Source organism: Canis lupus, chromosome 1 (genome assembly GCF_048164855.1).
Source record: "Canis lupus baileyi chromosome 1, mCanLup2.hap1, whole genome shotgun sequence".
Taxonomy (NCBI): domain Eukaryota; kingdom Metazoa; phylum Chordata; class Mammalia; order Carnivora; family Canidae; genus Canis; species Canis lupus.
In genome coordinates, this window is record NC_132838.1 from 122,296,633 (window position 1) to 122,316,903 (window position 20,271).

General features: G+C 68.3%; 1 protein-coding gene across 23 annotated transcripts in view; it reads right to left on the minus strand.

The window, feature by feature from the left end:
- Nucleotides 1–279: 279 nt before the first annotated feature.
- The window catches only part of PLEKHF1 (pleckstrin homology and FYVE domain containing 1), a 31,530-nt gene continuing 11,538 nt past the window's right edge, over nucleotides 280–20,271 (minus strand). For 3 of the 23 annotated variants that reach the window (XM_072783153.1, XM_072783183.1, XM_072783164.1), the window contains exons 2-3: nucleotides 12,854–12,980; nucleotides 9,212–10,640 (exon numbers count right to left, since the gene is read on the minus strand). In XM_072783153.1, coding sequence (XP_072639254.1) covers nucleotides 9,776–10,627 — 852 coding nt within the window. In that variant the 5' untranslated portion in view covers nucleotides 10,628–10,640; nucleotides 12,854–12,980 and the 3' untranslated portion in view covers nucleotides 9,212–9,775. The other 20 variants (XR_012010263.1, XR_012010248.1, XR_012010251.1 and 17 more) reach the window with 20 other exon arrangements.

The window sequence follows — 20,271 nt, forward strand, 5'->3', positions numbered from 1 at the left end:
AGCCACGAACGTCCACCGAGAGGCTAAGTACCTGGTCTCCGGGGCTTCCTTGTGGCAGCCCAAGCCCCCTGAGACGGACGAGGGGCCCTGGGACAGCGAGGACCTACTGGTGACTCCCTGCCCGCCCTCTCTCACTAGATGGAGGGGCAGTGGCACTGTCCCCCGGTCTCGAGGGGACCGGCTGGCGGCTGCAGGCTAAAGACCTCCTCCCTGGCTGACCCTGACCATCGTCAGCAGAGGGCTGCTTGCTGCAGCCACTGGACCCGGCCTTGTCCTCCTGCCCCCACAGAGAGCCTCAGAGGCCTCGGGTCCCTGCACTCTCTCCCCCTGCACCTGCCTCCCTGATGCGGCCAAAGAACAGCACGTGACCCCACGGATCGGGGTCACTCGGTTCATCGGGCGCAGCTGTGTTGCCGGCGAGCACCCTGGGTTCCCCAGCCACCTCCGCTGCCGCTCACCCCGTCCCCGGCTCCCGGCCCTCGGCCTCGGCCTCGGCCCCGGTGGTGCTGCCTTGGCGCCCGTTTCCGTGCGGACACGAGAGACAGGTCCCTGTGGACACTGTGCCCATGTCCCCTCCTGGTCCTACTCACTGGCCTTGACCTTGGCGGGCGCCAGCCCCTCCGCTGGACACCCCTCTCCCTCCGGACGCCGCTGCTCCCGTCATTCCCTCCTTCCCGCTCACCACCATCCACACCTGCCTCCGTTCCTCCCGGAGCAAAGCACAAGAACATTTCAACGAGGTGTGGGGACGATTCCAAGGGGGGGGGGGGTAATTGTCTCGTCAACGTGCAGAAAAAGGAAGCCGGACAACCCCCTGTCTTGCACCATATGATGACAAATGAACTCAAAATAGGGCATTTCTTGGATGAAAACATGAGAACCAGTCTTTACGACCTTGTATGAGGTAGTGGTTTGTCGATATGACGCAAAGCCACAGGGGACAAAAAAGACCAGTGGGATTTCATGAAGGTTAAAAACTTTTGTGCTTCGAAGGACACCGTCAAGAAAGTGGGGGGGGGGGCAGGGGCAGAAAGCACAAGATGGGACAAAAGAATCACAAATCATGTATCTGGTAAGGGACTAGTATGGAGCATATACGAAGAACTCCCAGCCCAGCAATAAAGAGACAAAAATGGGCAAAAACGGTTCAAAAATGGGCAAAGGATTTGAGCAGACATTTCTCCAAAAATGGCATTCAGACGGCCCGCAGGTGCATGAGAGGGTGCTGCACGCCTTCCGTCGTCAAGACCACAGCGAGACGCCGCTTCTCACCTCTGGTGGCTGAAATTAGAAAGGAAATGACAAGTGTCGATGAGGGGAGGAGACCGGACCCTCTGTACGATGCGGGTGGGACCTAAAATGCTGCAGCCACTTTGGGAAACCTCTGGGCAGTTCCTCAAGATAATATTAAGCACAGAGTTGCCCTATGACCCAACAACTCCCGGCCCAGGAATGCCCCCCGGGGAACCCAAGACATGTCCACACGAAACCTCGAATGTGAAGTGGCAGCTTTATTTCGTAACAGCCGCCCCGAGCACACCCGCCGCCACCAAGCAGCTGGGCCCCAGGAGCGGAGGCCCCAGCCCCGGACCCGCTCACAGCCGCACCCCGGCCACCAGCACATTCTGCTGCTCCTACTGCCGGGCCCTGGCGACCCATCTCCTCCCCGGCTCCCGGCCTCCCCTCCCGCCCCCTCCGCACCCCCCACCCCGACCCGGCTCAGGGCAGCTGGTGACGCCCTCAAAGGAGAGTCGGTGCCACTTCTCCACCGAAACAGCTCCCACGGCTTCTGTTTCTCACTCCAAGCACAGCCGAGTCCTTAGGACGCCTCCGGGCCCTACTTCATCTCCGCAGGGTCCTCACCGCCCGCCACCCCCCCAGCTCTGCCAGCCTCACCGGCCTCCTCCCTGCTCCTTCACCAGGCTGGGGACATCCCCCCACCCACCCCAGGGCCCTTGCACTCGCCGCTTCCCCTGCCCTGGATGCTCTTCTCCCAAAGGCCGGCCCACGTCCTTCAGGCCTTCACTTGGGCGCACCTCAGTGACGCCTGGCTGGCCGCTCGGCCTGGAACTGTACCCGGGCCTCGTGGCCCCCGTGTAGCACTCGGTCCTCGGCCGCCCCCCACCCCGCGGAGAGCATCTCCATCCAGGGCACGAGCGCCCAGATCACCCTTGCAGAACACAAACCGGTGGGAGAGTAGATACAGCAGCCGAGGGTGCAGAGCCCGGAGCAGGACTCCGCCATCGGAGGGGGGATGGCACCGCGTGGGCCATGTGGGCGAGCTGCAGGCTATCGTGTTGAGGGAGGTAAGTCAGAGACAGTTCTCATGTGATCTCGCCCATACGTGGAATTTAAGAAACAAAACAGACGAGCACAGGGGAAGGGAAGGAAAACTAAGAAAAACAGAGACGGAGACAAACCACAAGAGACGCTGGGCCTAGGAAACACTGAGGGTCCCTGGAGGGGAGGGGTGCGGGCGGACTGCGGGAGGGGCTCCGGGAGGGCCCACGATGGGGTGAGCACAGGTGCGTGTGCAACTGACGGACCCCTAAGTTCTACCTCTGAAACCAATGATGCATCATATGGTAATTAACTGAATTTAAATTAAATTTTTAAAAGAAGGAAACAAGGGGATCCCTGGGTGGCTCCGCGGTTTGGCGCCTGCCTTCGGCCCAGGGCGTGATCCTGGAGTCCCCGGATCGAGTCCCGCGTCGGGCTCCCGGCATGGAGCCTGCTTCTCCCTCTGCCTGGGTCTGTTTCTCTGTGTCTATCATCAATCAATCAATCAATCTAAAAAAAAAAAGAAGGAAACAAGTGGATAAAGGCGCACCCCTGGAGCTGAGCTGGGGAGGGCCCGGTGGGGTGCTTCCACAGCTCCCCCCAGGGCTGGGCCCTTCGGTGCTGGAGGAGCCCCCACGGAGAGGAGAGGGTGCGACGCCCTCACTCGTCTTCACTCGCGGGAGCTCCACGAAGGCGATTTTGCCTGCCTGCCTCCCAGCCGTGGCCTCAGCGCCCTGGGGACCCAGGAAGCAGAGTAGAGGCTGCGCGGGGCTCCTCGGGCTTCATTTCCCATCTCCCCTGTGAGCCCACAGGCCCAGCGCTGCACCCGCGCCTCCCACCCCTGCTCCTCCCGCACCCCCTCCTCCGGACGCCCTCCCCCCACACCCTCCCCCCACACCCACTCGGGCAGAGGCTGCCTCCCACTCACCCCCGAGGGGAGCCCTGAAGTCAGGCTGGCGTCTGAGGCCCGGGTTCCAAGTGACCTTCCAGGGTCACCGCAGGGACAGAGCCCTTCGGTACCGGGCGGCGCTGAGGAGCGGGAGCACCTGCAGCCGCCTCTGCCGAGCGGGCCGCCAACCGCTTGAACCCTGCGGGGACCTGCCCGGCGGCCTCTGCTGGCACCACCTGGACGCCTGTCCTGGGCCCCGCGGTCGGTCGGGAAGGGTCGCGGCGTTTCCTCGGTGGCCGCGGCCTCCTGGGAACAACGCGGTGCCCGTGCACAGCGGGGTGGGCACAGCTGCGCAGGCTTGGCCCCACGGACTGTTCCGCCCCGAGAAGCACCAGCCGCAGGCGCCGACGTGGGGGGGGGGGTGCCCTGCGCTTCATCTGAAGGCACAGACCATGCACACAGCGGGGTCCTGTGCCTATGAAGCTAGAAAAAAAATCTTAAAGCCAGAGGACGACTTACGGGGAACAGTTACCCTTGGAGGCGGGACCCTGGGGGGCCCTGGGTGCTCTGGGCGCTCTGGACGCCTCTGCCTCTCCGGTGTCCTAACTGGACGGGGCTGGCCACGCTTGGTTTCCCCAAACCGGGGCTGCACCTGAACTGGGTGTGTTGGCCAGAGCCCCGAGCCCCGCAACCACCCGCGAGCGCCTGGTGAGGTGTCGCCGTGTCTCCGCCTCGCATGAAGGGAGCAGCCCCGCTGCCCCACGCCCGAGGCTCTGTTCCACGAGCTGTTTTCCCAAATTCAAGTGACATCCGCCCAGAGCCTGCGACAGCCTCGTCCTGAGCCCAACCTGGGCCCCGACTCTCCGGAGGGCCAGGCCGGGCGCCCCCGCTGCAGGACCCAGGGCCACCCTGTCCGCACCAGGGGCAGGTGCAGGCGGCCCCAGCCCCACCGGCGGTGCCCAGGTGTGCACGGTCGGCTCGCCCAGGCCAGTGGCCACAGCCGGAGGCGGCCCCCCCCCACGAACACCCCCGCGCCGGCCTCATCTGCGGGGCCCCTGCAGGCTCCCGGCGCTCCCGGCCGGCCCGGCCCGCACCCCGCGCCCGCCCTCCCCAGCACCCAACGCCGGCTCGCGGTGCCCCAAGTCCCCCAGGTCAGTGCGGGCCACACCGGGCTGCTCCCACGTCCCCCAGCGGCAGCCCCGGGGGTCACCCGGCCTCCTCACCTGCGCAGAGCAATCAGGCTTCCACGATCCCCTCCGGGGGCTGAATCTGCCGGCAGAGCCCCCAGAACTCAGGGGAAAATGTTAGTTCACTGCTTTATGATAAAGGACAGAGCAGACGACACACATGAACCCCGCCCCGGGGAAGACGTGGGCGGGGCCGGGCTTCCTCACCTCTCCAGGGCTGCCCCCTCCAGTGCCTCCCCCTGCAGCGCCTCCCCCCTCCCAGTGCCTTCCCCTCCCAGAGCCTCCCCCTTCTAGGGCCTCCCCCCTACAGCACCTCCTCCCTCCTAGCACCTCCCCCCTGCACCACCTCCTCCCTCCAGCCCCCCCCACAGGGCCTCCCCCTGCAGTGCCTCCCCCCTCCCTCCAGCACCTCCCCCCTCCCAGAGCGACCCCCCCTGCAGCACCTCCTCCCTCCAGCACCTCCCTGCTCCCAGCACCTTCACAGGTTCCCCAACCCAGAAGCTCTCCAAACCTCGTGCTTCTGGGGTCCTCATGGCACCTTCATCAGGACTGGTCATTAAATGAGTTTCTGGTGCCCTCCCCCTACAAGTTCCAAGCTTCTGAGCACGGCCTGGTCTTTCTGGTGCCCACTAAGCTCTGCCTCATTAGGGCACAGGCCCCCTGTCATCCAGGACATTCCAAGGCATCTGGGAGCTCTGTGCTAGGAATTGGGAGTAGAGACCAGTCTCCCCCGCTTTTTTTTTTTTATTATTTCAGGCAGGAAACAGCAGGGGGTGAGCGCCTGAAGGAGGAACGAGTGCACAGGAAAGCCCCAGGCGCCCCCCAGCCCGTGAACCCCCTCCAGCAGGGGGGCAAGGAGGTGGGAGCCCACCGGGTACCAGGGTGAGGACGTGAGTGCAGAACAGAAGGGCGTGGGGAGCCGGGGCAGGTCCCGGGGGGAGGGGGATGACTGCATCCGGCCCTGCCGGGCTTCCTCTCACCCAGCGCCTCTGCCTGACTCCTCTCTTAGACCAGCTCCAGCTCCAGCCTGTGGCTAGCTGGGCCCCAGGCCGAGAGGGTTCCTCTAGTTCTGGGGGGGCGGGGGGGGGCTCCAGGAGGCTTGGGTGGGATGCAAAGGAAAGCATTTTGGCATTTGAAGAATGTTGGCAGTTTGCAAACTGCATAAAGCTTCCTTGTGTAACACAAAGGAGAGCGTGTGTGTGACCATGTGCCCACCGGTGTGTGTGGGGTTCCCAAACCCTGGAAGCCTGGGCCCCACCCCTGGCTGTGGCTGTGGGCGGGGTGTGGGGGTCCCGTGGAGCCCCACTGTGTGGAGACATCGGGCAGCACCAGCGCCGAGTCTAACCACGGGCACCCCCCCCCCACCGCGCCTCCCTCCCAGCTTGGGAGCTGCTCCTGGGGCTTGGGCTCAGAACATCTGGCAGGACCCCCTACAGAGACACTCCAGGGATTGAAATTTCCCCTTGTTTTTGCCCAGAAATGTCTGGCTTGGTCTCCCCCCAGCCCTCGTCTCTCCCTCCCTGCCCACCAGCCCGCCTGCTTTCAGCATCGGAACATTCCAGTCAGAGCCGGGCTCTGTGGTGGTGACGGGAGCCAGCAGGAGCGGGGACGCCGGGAGGGACACGGGACAGGACTCGGGCCACAGCCTCTCCCTGGCACCGACCCTGCCCCATGAGTGTCAGGTGCACCTGCCCCGGGGGCCTCGGCCTCCCAGCGGTGCCTCCTGGATTTTCATCTCAATTCCGGACTTGAGCCCCACCGTCACCCTCTATTCCTCCCTTCCGGGCTGCTCCAGAGCCAGGGGGACCGGGGGGGGGGGGGGGGGGGTAGCAGGAAGGCGGGGGGGCAGGCTGGGAGGGGCGGGAGGGGTGTGCGTGTGTGCTCACTGTCGCTGTCGGGCAGGAAGGCCTCTACCTCGAGGGGCGTGGCCAGGCCCGGCTCTGGGGCCCCAGTGCTCCAAGGCTCCCCACTTGGGCCTGGGTTGCGGAGGAGGGCACAGGAGGGTGGGGACAGGCAAGGGGAGGGTCAGGGCCCCCCAGCGTCTGGCTCAAAGGTGCAGGTGCAGGTGCCAACGGAGGCAGGACCAGCTGGTTAGGGGAAGCCGGCGGGGTCAGCTCGGGACCCAGGGCCTTTGAGGGCGCCGTGACCCCAGCCGACCCCCCACAACTCGGGGAAGTTCCAAGGCCACCCTGCAGGAGGGGCGTCTGTGGAACCCGCTGAGTTGCGGGGCTGCCGGCGAATGATGAGCGAGGGGCCCCCAGCCCTCAAGCAGCCCGGCCTCGAAGGCCCACCCAGGCCCCTCATGAAACACGGAGGGTGGGAGCCGGAGCAGGGCAGCAGGTGCCCTGGGGGGCAGATGGGGCGGCCATGCCGGCCCGGGCAGCAGGGAGGCTGCGGGGTGCAGGTGGCGGCGGCGCTGGGGTGCACAGGCCGGGCCAGAGGCGGCAGGCAAAGGCTGAGGCGGGTTCAGCGTCAGCAAGTCACTGGGACAAGCCCGGGGCCGGAGTCCCTCCTGCAGCCGCAGCCTGCACCCCGAGTGCCGCCCCGGGCACGGGGGTCCTGCAGTGTGCAGGGGGCCGACCCGTGGAGGGCAGCCTGGGCGCGGAGAGGGCCGGGGGCGCCCGGTGTGAAGCCCCGGGACCCGGAGGCGGCCTCCCCGCCCGCAGGCCTCGGGAGGCCCCTTCCTGCAGCCCTGGGGGTGTCGCGGGCCCGCGGAAGTGGGTGCCTGGTGCCGGATCCCGGCTGAGAATGGGGTCAGCCCTGCCCTCACGCCGGGCGGGGGCTGCCCCCCCCCCCCCCCGCAGCCTCTTCCTGGCTGAGTCCCCAAGAGCAGGCCCGGCGGCGCCCAGAGAGCTGGGGGGGCACTTCCTGCCCCTGCGGCCAGGGTCTGGGAGAGGGGCTGCTCCCCACCCTCCCAGGGGGAGGCGCAAGGGCCATTTCCTTACCCCGACCTCTGCCCCAAGGGCCCGACCTCACCTCCTACTTGATTCACTCGGTCAATCCACAAACCTCCAGGGGCAGCGACAGGCGGGACAGGAAACAGGGAGAGCCCGAGCCGCAGTCCTGTGGAGAGCACTGTCCTCTCTGGCAAAGTCCTGCCCTCCTGGAGCTCGACCACACCTCCCCTCCTCCAGGAAGCCCTCCCGGATCGCATGACTGTTCTGGGACCTGTGGCCACTGGCTTTGCCTGTCCCTGTCAGGACTCAGGATGGCCTCGTGTACCCTGGCCCCACCTCCCCGTCCCAGCGCCAGATGGGTCCCAGTCAGTGGCAGCCAGAGTCACCACGGGGACCCCCCGCCCCACCATCCCAAGGGGATCAGGTTCCTCGGGTCCTGCCAGCCCCCGGCCAGGGTGCAGCGTCGGCCGCCGTCCAGGACAGGGGAGCGGCCAGGCCTGCCGGAGGAGTGGGGACAGCCACGGCTGCCGTCCATCACCCTCCACCGCGGGCCTCCGTGGCCTCCGGGGCCCGGTTCCCCTCCCGGGGATCCTTGGGGTCTGGGGTGGCCGTCAGCTGCTCCCTCTGCACACAGCCATCAGGGCCGGGGCTTGAAACCAAAGAGCACACTTGCTGCCTGCGGAAGGTTCTAGAGGCTTCTGGGATGTCTGAACTGGCCCCACCACCCGTCTGGCCGCAGCCCAGCCCCACTGCTCCGGGACACATGGACTCCTCTCCCCAGGGCCTTTGCACTGCCGTTCCCTGGTCAGGAGCGCCGCCTCCCCTTGTCCTCACCCCTGCGGGGCACTGGCCTGTGGAGTGCGCCCCCCGCCTGCCCTCGGCGTCACGCCCCGTCCCTGTCCCTGGCGTGGCCCCACCTGCTCCTGGGCCTGCCTGACTCCTCCGCCAGGCGAGACACCCTAAGAGGGGGGACCGTGCGCGTCTCACCCGCACCGTGTCCCCCCAGGCAGGCACAGAGCAGCGAGCCCGCATGATTGAGGGCCCCCGAGGGTCGCTGGCCACGAGCCCTGGAGTCCTCGCAGCCCCCGATACCGTGGCCCCAGGAGGCAGCGCCCGTCCTGCAGTCCTGGGCGGGGGGACAAGGGGAGCAGCTCCAGGGGTCCGGTGGGGAGGGCATGGCTCGGGCCACCTGCCCTGCACGGAGGGTCTTGTGCTCTGGGCCCCGCGCACGTCCCTGTGTGGCAGGTCCCTGTCGAGGAGCCGGAGGGGCCCCCCAGCAGCCTCGGGCCGGCCTCCTTCCCTCCCCGTCCTCAGGCTGCCCGGCGCCTCCCCCTCTCCCAGGCACCGGAGGCTCCAGGAGAGCGGCTGTGACCCGGGGCCCAGCGGCCGGGCTGGGTTTCGGCACCTGCCACGTGGCCTGGGGACGCTCTCCTGGCCCGAGTCGCTACTTGAGCAGACGGCGACCTTGCCCTCGTCCCCTCTGCCCCGGCGGGCTCTGGCCCAGGCCCGCCAGGCGGCCATCCAAGGACCCACGGCCCGTAGCCAGCTGCGGGACGGGCCCCGGGAGGCTGGCGTTCAAGGCCCAGCCCCGACACGCTCGCTCTGAGCGAGGCCAGTCGCCGCCCACTCCACGTGCCGTCCCCGGGACAGGCCGGGGGGAGGCCGCAGGGGCAGCGTTGACCCGGGAAGGCCCGGGGGAGCTGGACGAGGGGCTCCGTTTGCTCCCTGCCCTTCTGTTTAGACGACTCACGCCAGGGGACGGGGCTGCGGGGGCCGGGCGGTGGTCAGAGCCCCAGGTGGGCCCAGGTGGACGGGACACGTGCTCGGGGACCACGGGTGTGGCATCGTGTCCGACCCACTGGGCCGCCAGTGTTCCCAGGGGCGCCCGGCGTGGCGGGCGGCTCACCTGCCAGGATTTCGGCCCCTGAGGAGCCGTGACTGAGGCGAGACCACACGAGTCAATGAACGTTCTTTTTATTGTGACGGCAGAGCCTGGGCAGGGGTCCCGTCACTTGCCAGGAGGGGTCCTAACAGAGAACGCTGCTTTCCCGGGCACGGGGACGGATGAGGGCAGGACTGAGGGGGGCCAGAGCCCCGGACGCCCGGGCAGGGGCGAGATGGGGCCGGAGGCCGGGCCCCACGGCTGGAGGGCAGGCTCTGGGCCGGCGAGGGGCCAGCCAGGCGGGCACGGGCACCGGGAGGGGCGGGGGCCGACCCGGTCTCCAAGGCCCCGGCCCTCCCGCGGGTGTGTGCGTCTGGGAGGCAGGCGCAGGGCTGCAGGGCCTCAGCGGCCCCCTCCCGTCCCGTCTTCCCTCTGGTCCTGGAAGGTGCTGGCGTTGTCTGGCTCCAGGGGTCACCTGGGGCCGCAGGTGAGAAAAGGCACGAGTTCCCAGGAGGCCAAGGCGAAAGGGAATCCCCCGAGGCGCCAGAGGAGGGTGCCCGTGCCCGGCACGAAGGCCCCGGGGCCGATCCCAGCGCCCCGCCGCCGTCTCGGGGCACCCGGGGGCCCGCCTGGCGGCCGCTCAGCCATGAAAGGCTGACCAGGACACACCCGAGGCGTAGAACTCCACGCGGCTGGGCCAGTCGCCGTCCCCTCCGCCCTCCTTGTCCTCGTCGGAGTCCTCGTCGTCCCCACTGGAGGCCCCGCACTCGGCCCCCCCCAGGTAGGCCCGCGGCTGCCCCGGGGCGCCCCCGCCGCCCGGCCCGCCCCCCTCCTCCTCCTCCTCGCGCTTCCGCGCCGCCAGCTCGCGGTAGCAGAGGCTGCACACCCGCAGGGGCTTGGGCGACAGGCGCGGCAGCAGGAAGCGCTCCCGGGAGCACTCGGCGCAGACCACGAAGCCGCACTTGCGGCAGTGGTGGCGCCGCGTGAGGGCGGAGAAGCGCGTCTGCGTGCAGCGCATGCAGATGTCCGTGGCCTTGTCGGGGATCCAGGGCGCCGCGTGCTCCGTGCTGGGCGGGCGGCCCGTGGCCAGCAGCTGCCGCCGCACGCACTCCTCGATGTGGCTGATCCACTCCTGGCGCTCCGTGGTGGAGGCGGCCGACACCACGAACGACTTCTTGGCCGTCTTGATCATCCAGCGGTTCTTGGCCTGCAGGGTCTCGGGCAGCGGCTCGAGCGTCACCTCCTCCAGCGGGATGATGTGCTGGCCGCGGTACTTGCGCTTGCTGAGCACGATGCTGCCGTACACCAGGATGTCGTTGAAGAGGAAGAAGATGCGCGGCTTGGCCTTCTTGCGGCACTCCTTGGTGAGCACGCCCTCGCCCAGCAGCACGCGGCCCGGCAGCGCCAGCGGCTGCCCCGACGCCCCGAAGCAGCTCTCCACCGCGGCGATGCGCTGGCTGTTGATCTCCGTGTTGGCCAGGTAATCCACCATCGTCGCCGGCGGCCTGGCGGGGGCCGGGGGGTCAGCGGGGGGCTCGGGCCCACACCCCGCCCGGGCCCCCCGCGCGCTGACCCGCCGCGCGTCACCCCCAGCGGCCACCCAACCGCACACGCGCCGCCCTGGAGGCCACAGGCCAACCTGGGGGACCACGGGGAAGCCCCTGGAGGCCGGGGGGGTGGGGCTTGGCGCCCCGCGGGGCCTGGGAGCCCGGCGAGGACACGACTGCACGCTGCCCGCCCAAGGGCAGGGGTTTGGAGGGCCTCCCCGGGCAGGAGGCTGCGGGCGCGCGTGCGGGACGGTGAGGGCCAGGCAACAGGTGTTGCACCCCTCGGCCACCGTGGACTGCGCCACCCTCACAGGCCTGCAAGCCGCTCCCTCGGCCTGGGGCTCAGGGGTCACCCCTGCCAGCGCCCCAGGCACCCCGCGCCGAGCGACTACCTTATGGATCCTCACACCAGCCCTCGGAGGCAGAGCCACCTGCTGCCGGGGGAAACTGAGGCTCTGTGGGTAAGCAGGGGGCTCGGGGCCTTCCTCCATGGACTGTGAGGCCCCCTCCATCCCCCTCTGCCAAGCACGAAAACTTGGTGGCCCAGATCTCACCCAGGCCCCCTCTGCTCCGGCCACACACCCTCCCGGTGACCCCCCAGACTCACCCGCCCCCCAAATACCCTGACTCCCCAGGCCAGGTCTCCAGCCCTGGCCTCTCTGCACCGACGTCCACCTGCCCACACGACCTCCCACCTGCTCATGGGAGAAGCTCCTCAAATTCAACAAGCCCAACACAAAGCCCGCCTTTCCCTCCAGCTCTTCTTTTCCATGAACAGAACCACTGCTCACCTGTTGGTTCAAGCCCCAAATCCAGGAACATCCTTGAACCTCCTCCTTCCTGTACCCCCAACACTCAACCCATGAGCAAGCTGCACCATTTTTTAAAAAATATTTATTTGCTCATGAGAGACTCAGGCTCCCTGCAGGGAGCCCAATGCGGGACTCGATCCCAGGACCCCGGGGTCGCACCCTGAGCCGAAGGCTTACGCTCACCCGCTGAGCCCCCAGGCGCCCCAGCTCCACAGTTTTATCCCCCACACCCCGTCTCACCAGGCAGCTACACACTGAAGCAACAACAAGGTGCCATCACGTCGTCCCTCGCCGGCTCCTTCCTGTGACTGGGCTCTGGGTTCTCATCGCCCCCCAGAAAGGCCCTGCGACAGCCCCAGCTCAGGGAGCCTCCCCTAACCCCGCACAGGGTCGGCAAACTGGGGCCTGAGGGCCGCATCTGGCCCACAGCCTATTTTTGTAAATAAAGTTTTATTGCAACACAGCCGTACCCTTTCAGCTACCCGGGTCCCTGGCGGCGTTCGTGCTGCCGCGGCGGACACAGCCCCGGCCGCAAAGCCTAGGATGCCCCCTGGCCTCTACGGAAAACGCTTGCCGGCGTCGTTCTCCAAGACGTTACCCTACTTTGTGTTTCTCTCCACGGGACTTCGGAGGGCCGAGCGTCTTCTTGTCTCTCTGGGGTTCCTATCTCCCGCCCCGGGAGACCAGGGGCCCTTTCTGGGTCACTAGAGCAGCCCCGGTGCTGGGACGGGGCGAGCACAGGCGTCCCGGGAGTCGGGAGTCGCTAGTGAGCGGAGGAGCCTTTGCAAAGCTGCCCGAGGGCGCGCTGTGCATGAGTCAGCTCGGACTCCTGAAGAGGAAGCAGGTGAGAGCTGAGCTCACCGCCGCCTCCGTGCGCCCGGCCACGCAGATCACACATTTCTGGGTCACCACGCTGCAGTTCTCTAAGTCAGACGGCTTGTGGGAAGCCAGAGCGGGGCCCAGGGTGCAGGCTGCATGCATTCATTGCACAAGAGGGGTGCTGGGGGCCCCCCGAGTCACATGCCACTTGCCCCCTTCAGACCACAGGCATCCTGAGGAGTGCTGCCCCTGCTGCCTTATGTAAGAACCACTACTTTTAGGTTGCTGATCTTGGCCGTGTGTTGCAAACCTAGCTGATTATTGGCCCCTGGGCTGGGGGCTGGGGGCTGGGACGGGCCGGCTGAGGGCTCCCTGGGGGGGAGGGGGGCTCAGGGCGCAGCACAGGGACGCAGCCAAGAGCAGGGGATTGGCGACCTGCAGCCCAGCTGAGAGACGCCTAGCACGGGGCGGGGGATGGGACGGGGCACCCGGCCGGGCGGCTCGCACCCGGGGCGGCCGTCGGCACCTACGACCACTCACCCAGTCCACGCGGCTCAAGACGGAGTGAGCACAGACGTCACAGGCCGAGCGGAAAAAGCAACCTGCCAAACGGTATGTGACAGCGTCCGTGTCGACATCACACGTCTCAAGTGTTCAAGAACTCGACCTACGAGTGAAGACGGAAAGGATGGAACTTCACACTCATGAGGGTGGCGACCATCAAAAAAAAGAAAAAAAACACCCAAAAACCCCAAATAACAAAAACCCCAGGCAGTAATAACAGGTGTTGGGGAGGATGCGGAGAAGTCGAAGCCCCGTGGGCTCCCGGTGGGAACTACAAGGGGTGCGGTGCAGGGTGCAGAGGCTCCGCGGGAGGGGACGAGCACAGAAACCATGCGGCCCCGGGATTCCAATCCTGGGGGTCTCCCCACAGGACCAAAAGCAGGGCCTCCAGGCCGGGGGGCACATTGTGTTCACGGGGCAATCGCCGCAGCAGCCGAGCCGTACCAGGAACCCACACGTCCATCGGCGGACGGAAGGCTGAGCAAAATGTGCAAACGGAGGAGTAATCAGCCCTAAAAGGAAGGCGGCTCTGACCCCTCCTGTCACCACACGGAGGAACCCCGAAGACGCTGACGCTCAGTGGGATAAGCCGGCCGCAGTGGGACAGGTTGGGTCCCCTCCCCTGCGGCATCACACGCAGCCAAAGGCAGGGGCACAGGTAGAAAGGTGGCTGCAGGCCTCGGGGGGATGGGGAAGAAGGGCTGTGACGTCATAGGGCAGAGGCGTCCCGCGCCCAGGCCGAGGACTCGCGGGATGTCTCACTGGGTGACACACACTTCACCCCCTACGAACGGTGAAGGCCGCTGGACCCCAATGATGGACCCAGCACAGTCGGGAGAGGCTGGCCGGGGAGGGCACCTGGAGGGCACCAGCCACGGGCGGGGGCGCGTGCGACTCCACCTTCATCTACCACGTTCTGTTGCTTTTCTTTAAAACAAGCAGCAGCAAAGGGACAGATTCCCAGGACGGCAACTCCAGGAGGCGGGAACACGGGCTTGGGCGACTCCCTCTCCTCGTAGGAGGAAGGTGTCCGCCACCGGCTGGGGCTCCACCCGTGAGACTTGCACTGGGTCGCTCGGCGGGGCCCCCCGGACCGCGGTGTCCGGGCACAGGGACACAGGAGATGCCGGGAGGGGGCCCCGAGGACGGATGCCGCTTGTTCCCTCCGGGCGCACCTGCGGGGCCAGCTGCCTGGCGGAACCGGCCGGAAACCCAATCTTGGGGCTACAGGCCGAGGCTTGACACATCTGGCACGGAGGCGGGCGGGCTCTGCGCCGAGGGAGACGGCCCCCCATCCGGCCTGCGGGGTCCGGTGAGCAAGAGAGGCCAGCCCGCCCAGGTCCCCGCTCGGACCCGAGGGGCCCAGGTGGGCGGCACGGAGGACGCGCACAGCAGCACCCGGGGAGCGGAGAGGTTTAGGCAAGAGAGGGCCCACAACACCGCCTCCTTGTCCCTTGTGGGGGGCCGGGACCCCCGCGCCAGGGGCCCTGCTACCTGGCCCCAGTGGCAGCGTTGAGACCCTCTGCAGGCCCCAAGGGTCCCAGGCCAGCTGCTGGCCCGGGAAGGCCGGGATCTGTGCAGGGGAGCTGGGCTCTGAGCCGATCGCATATGCGGATTGGGGTACCCAGAGGCTCTGCTGCCCCTCTCCCCCCCAGGAGCCTCGGGCGGGTCCCCACTGGGGGGAGAGCTGCCCCCGCCCCCGTGTGCCCACCCTTCCCACGCCCGTCACTTCACCCTGGTTGATGCGGCCTGGTGATTCGTCTTGTAAATGCAGCAGCCCCGCGCCCAAGCAGATGGGGAGTCCTGCTTTTGTTGCTCTCCCCAAAGAGGTGAGCCTCCCTCCTTGGGGACACAGGCTGATCCCACTGTCCCTGGGGCGGCCTGCCTCGGGTGCCTGCGGTGCGGTGCCCCGCCCGGGGCTGGCAGGGGGCGGACTTTGCGGAAGGGTCGGTGTGTGGCGCAGGGAAATGAATACACCTGCTTTCTGGGGGAGGGCTTGGGAGGCTGCCAGGCTCCTGGGTGGACCCCAGACACAGGGGATCCCCCCGAGGGGGCTGACGGTGCCCCGCGAACACTGGGTCTCGGAGCCGTGCCCCAAGCACTGCGGGGTGGCTTCGGTCCTGGGCCTCGCGGCGGAGGCTTCGCACGCCAGCTACAGCGGGGCCGGCAGGTGCGCGTCCAGTCTGACCCCTGCCCACTTTTCTAAATCCAGTTCCCTGGGACACGGCAACAGAGACTGGCTGGCAAAGCCTAAAATATTTACCGCTGGGCCCCTTACAGGAAAGGTTTGCAGATCCCCGGTCTACACCCCCGAGGCGGCAAATGGGAGAGGGCCCGGCTCCGGGGATGCGCCCCGGGGGACCCTGTTCTCTCCTGTCCTCCGCTCAGAAGCAGCCTGTGTGGTTCAGAGCGATGTCTGCCCCGCCCCCGCCCCCGCCCCCGGGAACCCTGGAGAGCAGGACCTCGGCGGGGCACCCAGGGCCACCCTCTGTTAGACCTACAGCTGGGGACACTGCTTATCGAGAGGGGGCTCCCCGGCCAGGGTCAGAGGCCTGGAGTCAGGACGCGGCCCCTGTACCGTCCTTTGGCCTCTCTGCCTGGGGCCAGGCTGACGCACGGCCTCCCCCCTTCCCTGCAGCCCCAGGCCCCACCGAGCTCCCACACCTGCCGGGTTTCGCCTTCCTAATATGGCCTGGAAGCCCCGTCGTGCGCCCCCCACGGTCCTACCGGGCTGGCACCAGCTTAGGGCAAAGCAGCAGAGCCCAGCCCCCAGCCGTCCTGCAGACTTCCCCGCGGGACAGGCCACTTCTGAGCGAGTGCAGGAGGCCGAGGGCGGGTCAGCTGGCCGGCGGGGGGTGGAGGGGGGCAGGCAAGGCCGCGAGGAAGTAACCTTACACCAACCTGACGGAACGGGAAGAGCCAGTCCTGCAAAGCCCGGAGAGGGGGGGAGAATGTTCTGGGCCTTGGGAACAGCTCCAGAGCCGCGGCGGCCACAGAGGAAGGAGCGAGGTGCAGGAGGTAACATGGAAGGGGCCAGCAGAGGCCACGCTTGAGGGGCCTTGGGCCCAGGCGGGGATCTGGGTTTCTGTCCAAGGGCAGTCGGAGGGCGCCACGACCCAAGGGCCCCTCCTTCCAGAGGCATCGACCCCGTGTCCCCCCCTCCCCGCCGCGCTTCCCGGAGGCCCTTCTCCACGAAGAAGCTGGGAGTGAGGAAAGTGAGCCACAGGTGCTCTTGGCCCGGAGCGGGAAGGAGGCGAGGCTGCGCCCGGCAGAAGCCCCCCAGGGGAGGTTCCACCTCCCTCATCAAAATTGCTGCCCGAGGGCCCAGCTCCAGGAGGGCTGCTCCCGACCCAAGACAGAATCCGGAATCCTCAGGACACCCTGGGGCTCCGTGGTGGAGCGTCTGCCTTTGGCCCAGGGCGTGAACCCGGGGTCCCAGGACCGAGTCCCGCCTCGGGCTCCCCGCATGGAGCCTGCTCCTCCCTCTGCCTGTCTCTGCTCCTCTCTCTGTGTGTCTCATGAATAAATAAAATCTTAAAAAAAGAAAAAAGAATCGGAAATCCTCTAGTCCAGAGGGCAGCTCCCGCCCTCTGAACGCCCGACCCCTGCTGCACCCGACCCAGGGGTCCCTCGGGGGTCCGGGCAGGCCCCTAGCCCAGCCGGGCGCCTCAGGCCCTTGGCAGCCCCGGGGCTGACGTGTGCAGGACACAGGCCGAGGGCAGTCACCTCCCGCCTGCACAGACCCCAGTGGAAACTATGCGCCGAGCAGCCCGGGCTAAGGGGAAGCGGCGCCGCAGTGACCCCGGCAGGGCCCGGCCTCCCCCGCCCCCGGCTCCCCCCCCGCGGGGCACCAGCGTCCCCCTGGCCCCGCGGAGGTCGGGTCCGGGCGCCTCCCAACTTTGGGGTCTCGGAGCCCTCCTCTTCCCACCAGCGGCCCGGCTGAGGGCACCGCTGCCCTGCGTAACCCGTCGGGGTTCGGGGGCACCTGCGGCCTCGGGCCCGGAGAGGGGTCCCGCCGGCCCCCACGCCCCCCCCCGGTTGGCACAAGCCCGAGGCCGCGGGGCCAGGATGCTCCCCCCAAGCCCCACACGGTCCCGCGCCCCCGCGTCCCGGGGCGGAGCCCAGAGCCGGGCCGAGGACCCAGGCCCCGGGGCCGCGTCAGCCCGGGACCCCCCGCCCCCGCCCCCGCCCGCCCGCCCGGCCCTACCTCCGCCGCGGGGCCCTGCGCGCCGAGCCAGCCGCGCTCCGCTCCGGGTCTGCGCCCCGCCCGCCCCGGCCGCCTCCCCGCGGACACGCCCCGGACACGCCCCGGACACGCCCCCGCCGGCCCAGCCAATCGGGCTCCCGGACCGCGGAGGGGGGCCTGGGCGCGACCTCGAGCCCGCGGCGGGACGTGCGCGCAGCCCCAGCGCCCCAGGCCGGGACCCCCGGACCCGGACGCACTGACCCTGCGGGAGACCCCGGGCTGCTCCAGGGCGACCCCGAGAGGCCCCCCCGCTGCGCCCCCCGCACCCCGGCTGCTCCCCGGGGCTGCTGCTCCAGGGTGACTCCCCCGGGTGCCCCCCTGCACCCCCTCACCCTGGCTGCTCCCAGGGCTGCTGCTCCAGGGTGACCCCGAGAGGCCCCTCCACTGCGTCCCCCGCACCCCGGCTGCTCCCAGGGCTGCTGCTCCAGGGTGACTCCCCCGGGTGCCCCCCTGCACCCCCTCACCCTGGCTGCTCCCAGGGCTGCTGCTCCAGGGTGACCCCGAGAGGCCCCCCCGCTGCGCCCCCCGCACCCCGGCTGCTCCCCGGGGCTGCTGCTCCAGGGTGACTCCCCCGGGTGCCCCCCTGCACCCCTCACCCTGGCTGCTCCCCGGGCTGCTGCTCCAGGGAGACCCCGAGAGGCCCCTCCACTGCGTCCCCCGCACCCCAGCTGCTCCCCGGGGCTGCTGCTCCAGGGTGACTCCCCCGGGTCCCCCCCTGCACCCCCTCACCCTGGCTGCTCCCAGGGCTGCTGCTCCAGGGAGACCCCGAGAGGCCCCCCCACTGCGTCCCCCGCACCCCGGCTGCTCCCAGGGCTGCTGCTCCAGGGTGACTCCCCCGGGTCCCCCCTGCCCCCTGGTCCCCTGCTGTACGCACCCCACACCCAGGCTGCTCGCCCTGCGCTGGAGAGGGTGCTCACTGGACCCCGAGGGCAGCGGGGGTGTCACCGCGGGCGCGACTGCCTGGGGGGCTCCCTGCTGCCGGCTGCCAGTCTTCCCTCAGCAACTACTGTAGGTTTCCGCGTGTGACAAACCGACAAACCGGCAGCGTTTAATCCTTTTTACATTTTAACCTTATCACGGGACCTTTGAAACCTGAGCGGAGCCTGAAGGAGAATCGGGTTTGGTGGACGAGGCTCCTCATGTGCTGCGTCCCCACCCAGGCCCTCCCGCCTCCTGGGACGGGGAAGGAAGTTCAAGTCCTCGCCCCTCCAGGAGGCCTGCCCAGCCTCCCTCTGGTCACCCCACTCCCCGCACTTCATCTCCCACGTCCTCTTCCTCTTCCTCAAAACCCCAAGGCGGTCCCACCTCTGGGCCTTTGCACGTCCCTCCCCCCTACACCTTCCTGGGATGGCTACACCTTTGGCTCTGGGGTCCCGGCCCTCGCTCCCCGGCCCTCGGGCAGCTCCGCACCCCGACCCCCACCCCGCGCGACCTCACCCAGGTGTACAGTGTGTACATCTTACCCGCTCACTTGCTTAGTGCCCAGGGCTTGTCCCCCCAGCTGGGCAGGGAGCCCCCGGCCGCCCTGTACTCCTCTCCCTCCGTGCGTCCAGCGCTAGAGCGAGGCCAGGCTCCCTAGACGCGCGCAGAAGGGCAGGCCCCGGGCGCTTCGGAGAGGAGCCGGCTGGGCCACGCGGTGTCCACGGGCGGGGAGGCGGGAGCCAGAGCTGCTCCGGGCTGGAGGCTGGAGGCTGGAGCCAGGGGGCCTGAGCCCGGCAGCGGTGGGGGTGCGGCCGGTGGGCACAGCCCGTGAGGAGGGGATGGAGGGGATGCACCCCTCCAGGCCTGGGGTACAGCCAGGGGTGCGGCTGGCAGGCAGACTAAGGAGGGAAGGGGATGAGGCAGGGGAGGAGAAGGGCCGGCGGGAGAGGCCGGAGAGGGAAGGGGTGGAGGTGGCCGGCGGGGAGGGCCGCTCCCACCCTCCCTGTGGTTAGCTCCGCACGGGGACAGGCCGCGGCCTCACAGAGCCCCCCGACTCGCAGGGAGAGCTTTCACGTTCGGATCAGGATTTTCACCTTCTGGTAAATCAGAGGATCAGAAAACACGGTCCCCGGTCTCCGGGTGGAACTGTCCCCTTCAGATTGGGCACGTGACCCCATCCGCGACAGTCCCCACCCTGTCCGTGGGTCCCTCCGCCCCACTTTACCCTCTTAGGTGCTTCCGGATGAATAAGCACCCGCAGTGCTGAGTCCCGATGGGGCAGCCGGGCCTCTGTACCTGCGGAGGGGAGACCAGGCCCAAGGACCCGGGGCCGACTCAGACCCAGGGAGGCCGGTGGGGACCCTGACACCCTGGGAAACGTCGCCCCAAGGGTACACACTGCCTGTTGCCAGGGGCCGGGGGCCGGGGGCCGGGGGCCAGGGGGTGGCACTGGAGGGGGACAGTGTTCCGCGACCGCCTCCGTGCCAGGTCCCCCACTTCCCCGGCAAGAGGGACTTCGGGGGAAGGAAGGCCCTGGCTGCGGTGCGGTGGCCTCGGGAGGAGGGCCGTCCCGTGTGTGACTGCACCCCGCCACCGAGCCCTGCGCCTGGCACAGAGCAGGTGGCCAGAGGGAGGACGCGTACCCGTCGGCCCTGGAGCTGAGAGGGGTGAGTACCCCCGGGGGCTGGTCTCCCCGCTGGCCCAGGACCCTCCGGGGTCTCAGTGTCCTCCTGGTCCCTGGTTCCAGCGCCGCCATCCCCGCCGCCTCCGGCTGGAGCTCTGGGAAGTGCCCTGCGGCCGTGGGGAGGCTGCTGGTCCGCCTGTCCTGTCTGTCAGTCCATCCGCCCCTTCCCAGCAGGGACCAGCTGTGGGCGGACAGACCTGGGCGGAGGCCCGCGCTCCTGCAAGTACGAGGAAAAACTCGTGACTCCGGGAAAGGCAGAGGGTGACTCAGCCAAGCCACAAGCTGTGGAAAAAATGAGCTCTCCCCGAGGGTTTGGTTTTGTTTTGTTTTTTTAAATTTGCACTTCGGGTAAGAAGAACTTTCGGAGGGAAGCTGCCTTCCAGACTTCAGGGAGCAGGTTTTCTTCGGGGGGCTGCCGAGGCTCGGGATGTTAGGTTGGGAGTTCGGGCAATCACCCCGGTGGAAAATGCCAGAAATGCGTGTTGGATCTTCCTCTTAAGTTTGGTCTAAGCGCCAAGCGCTGTGGCTTCGTCGTCCGTAGTA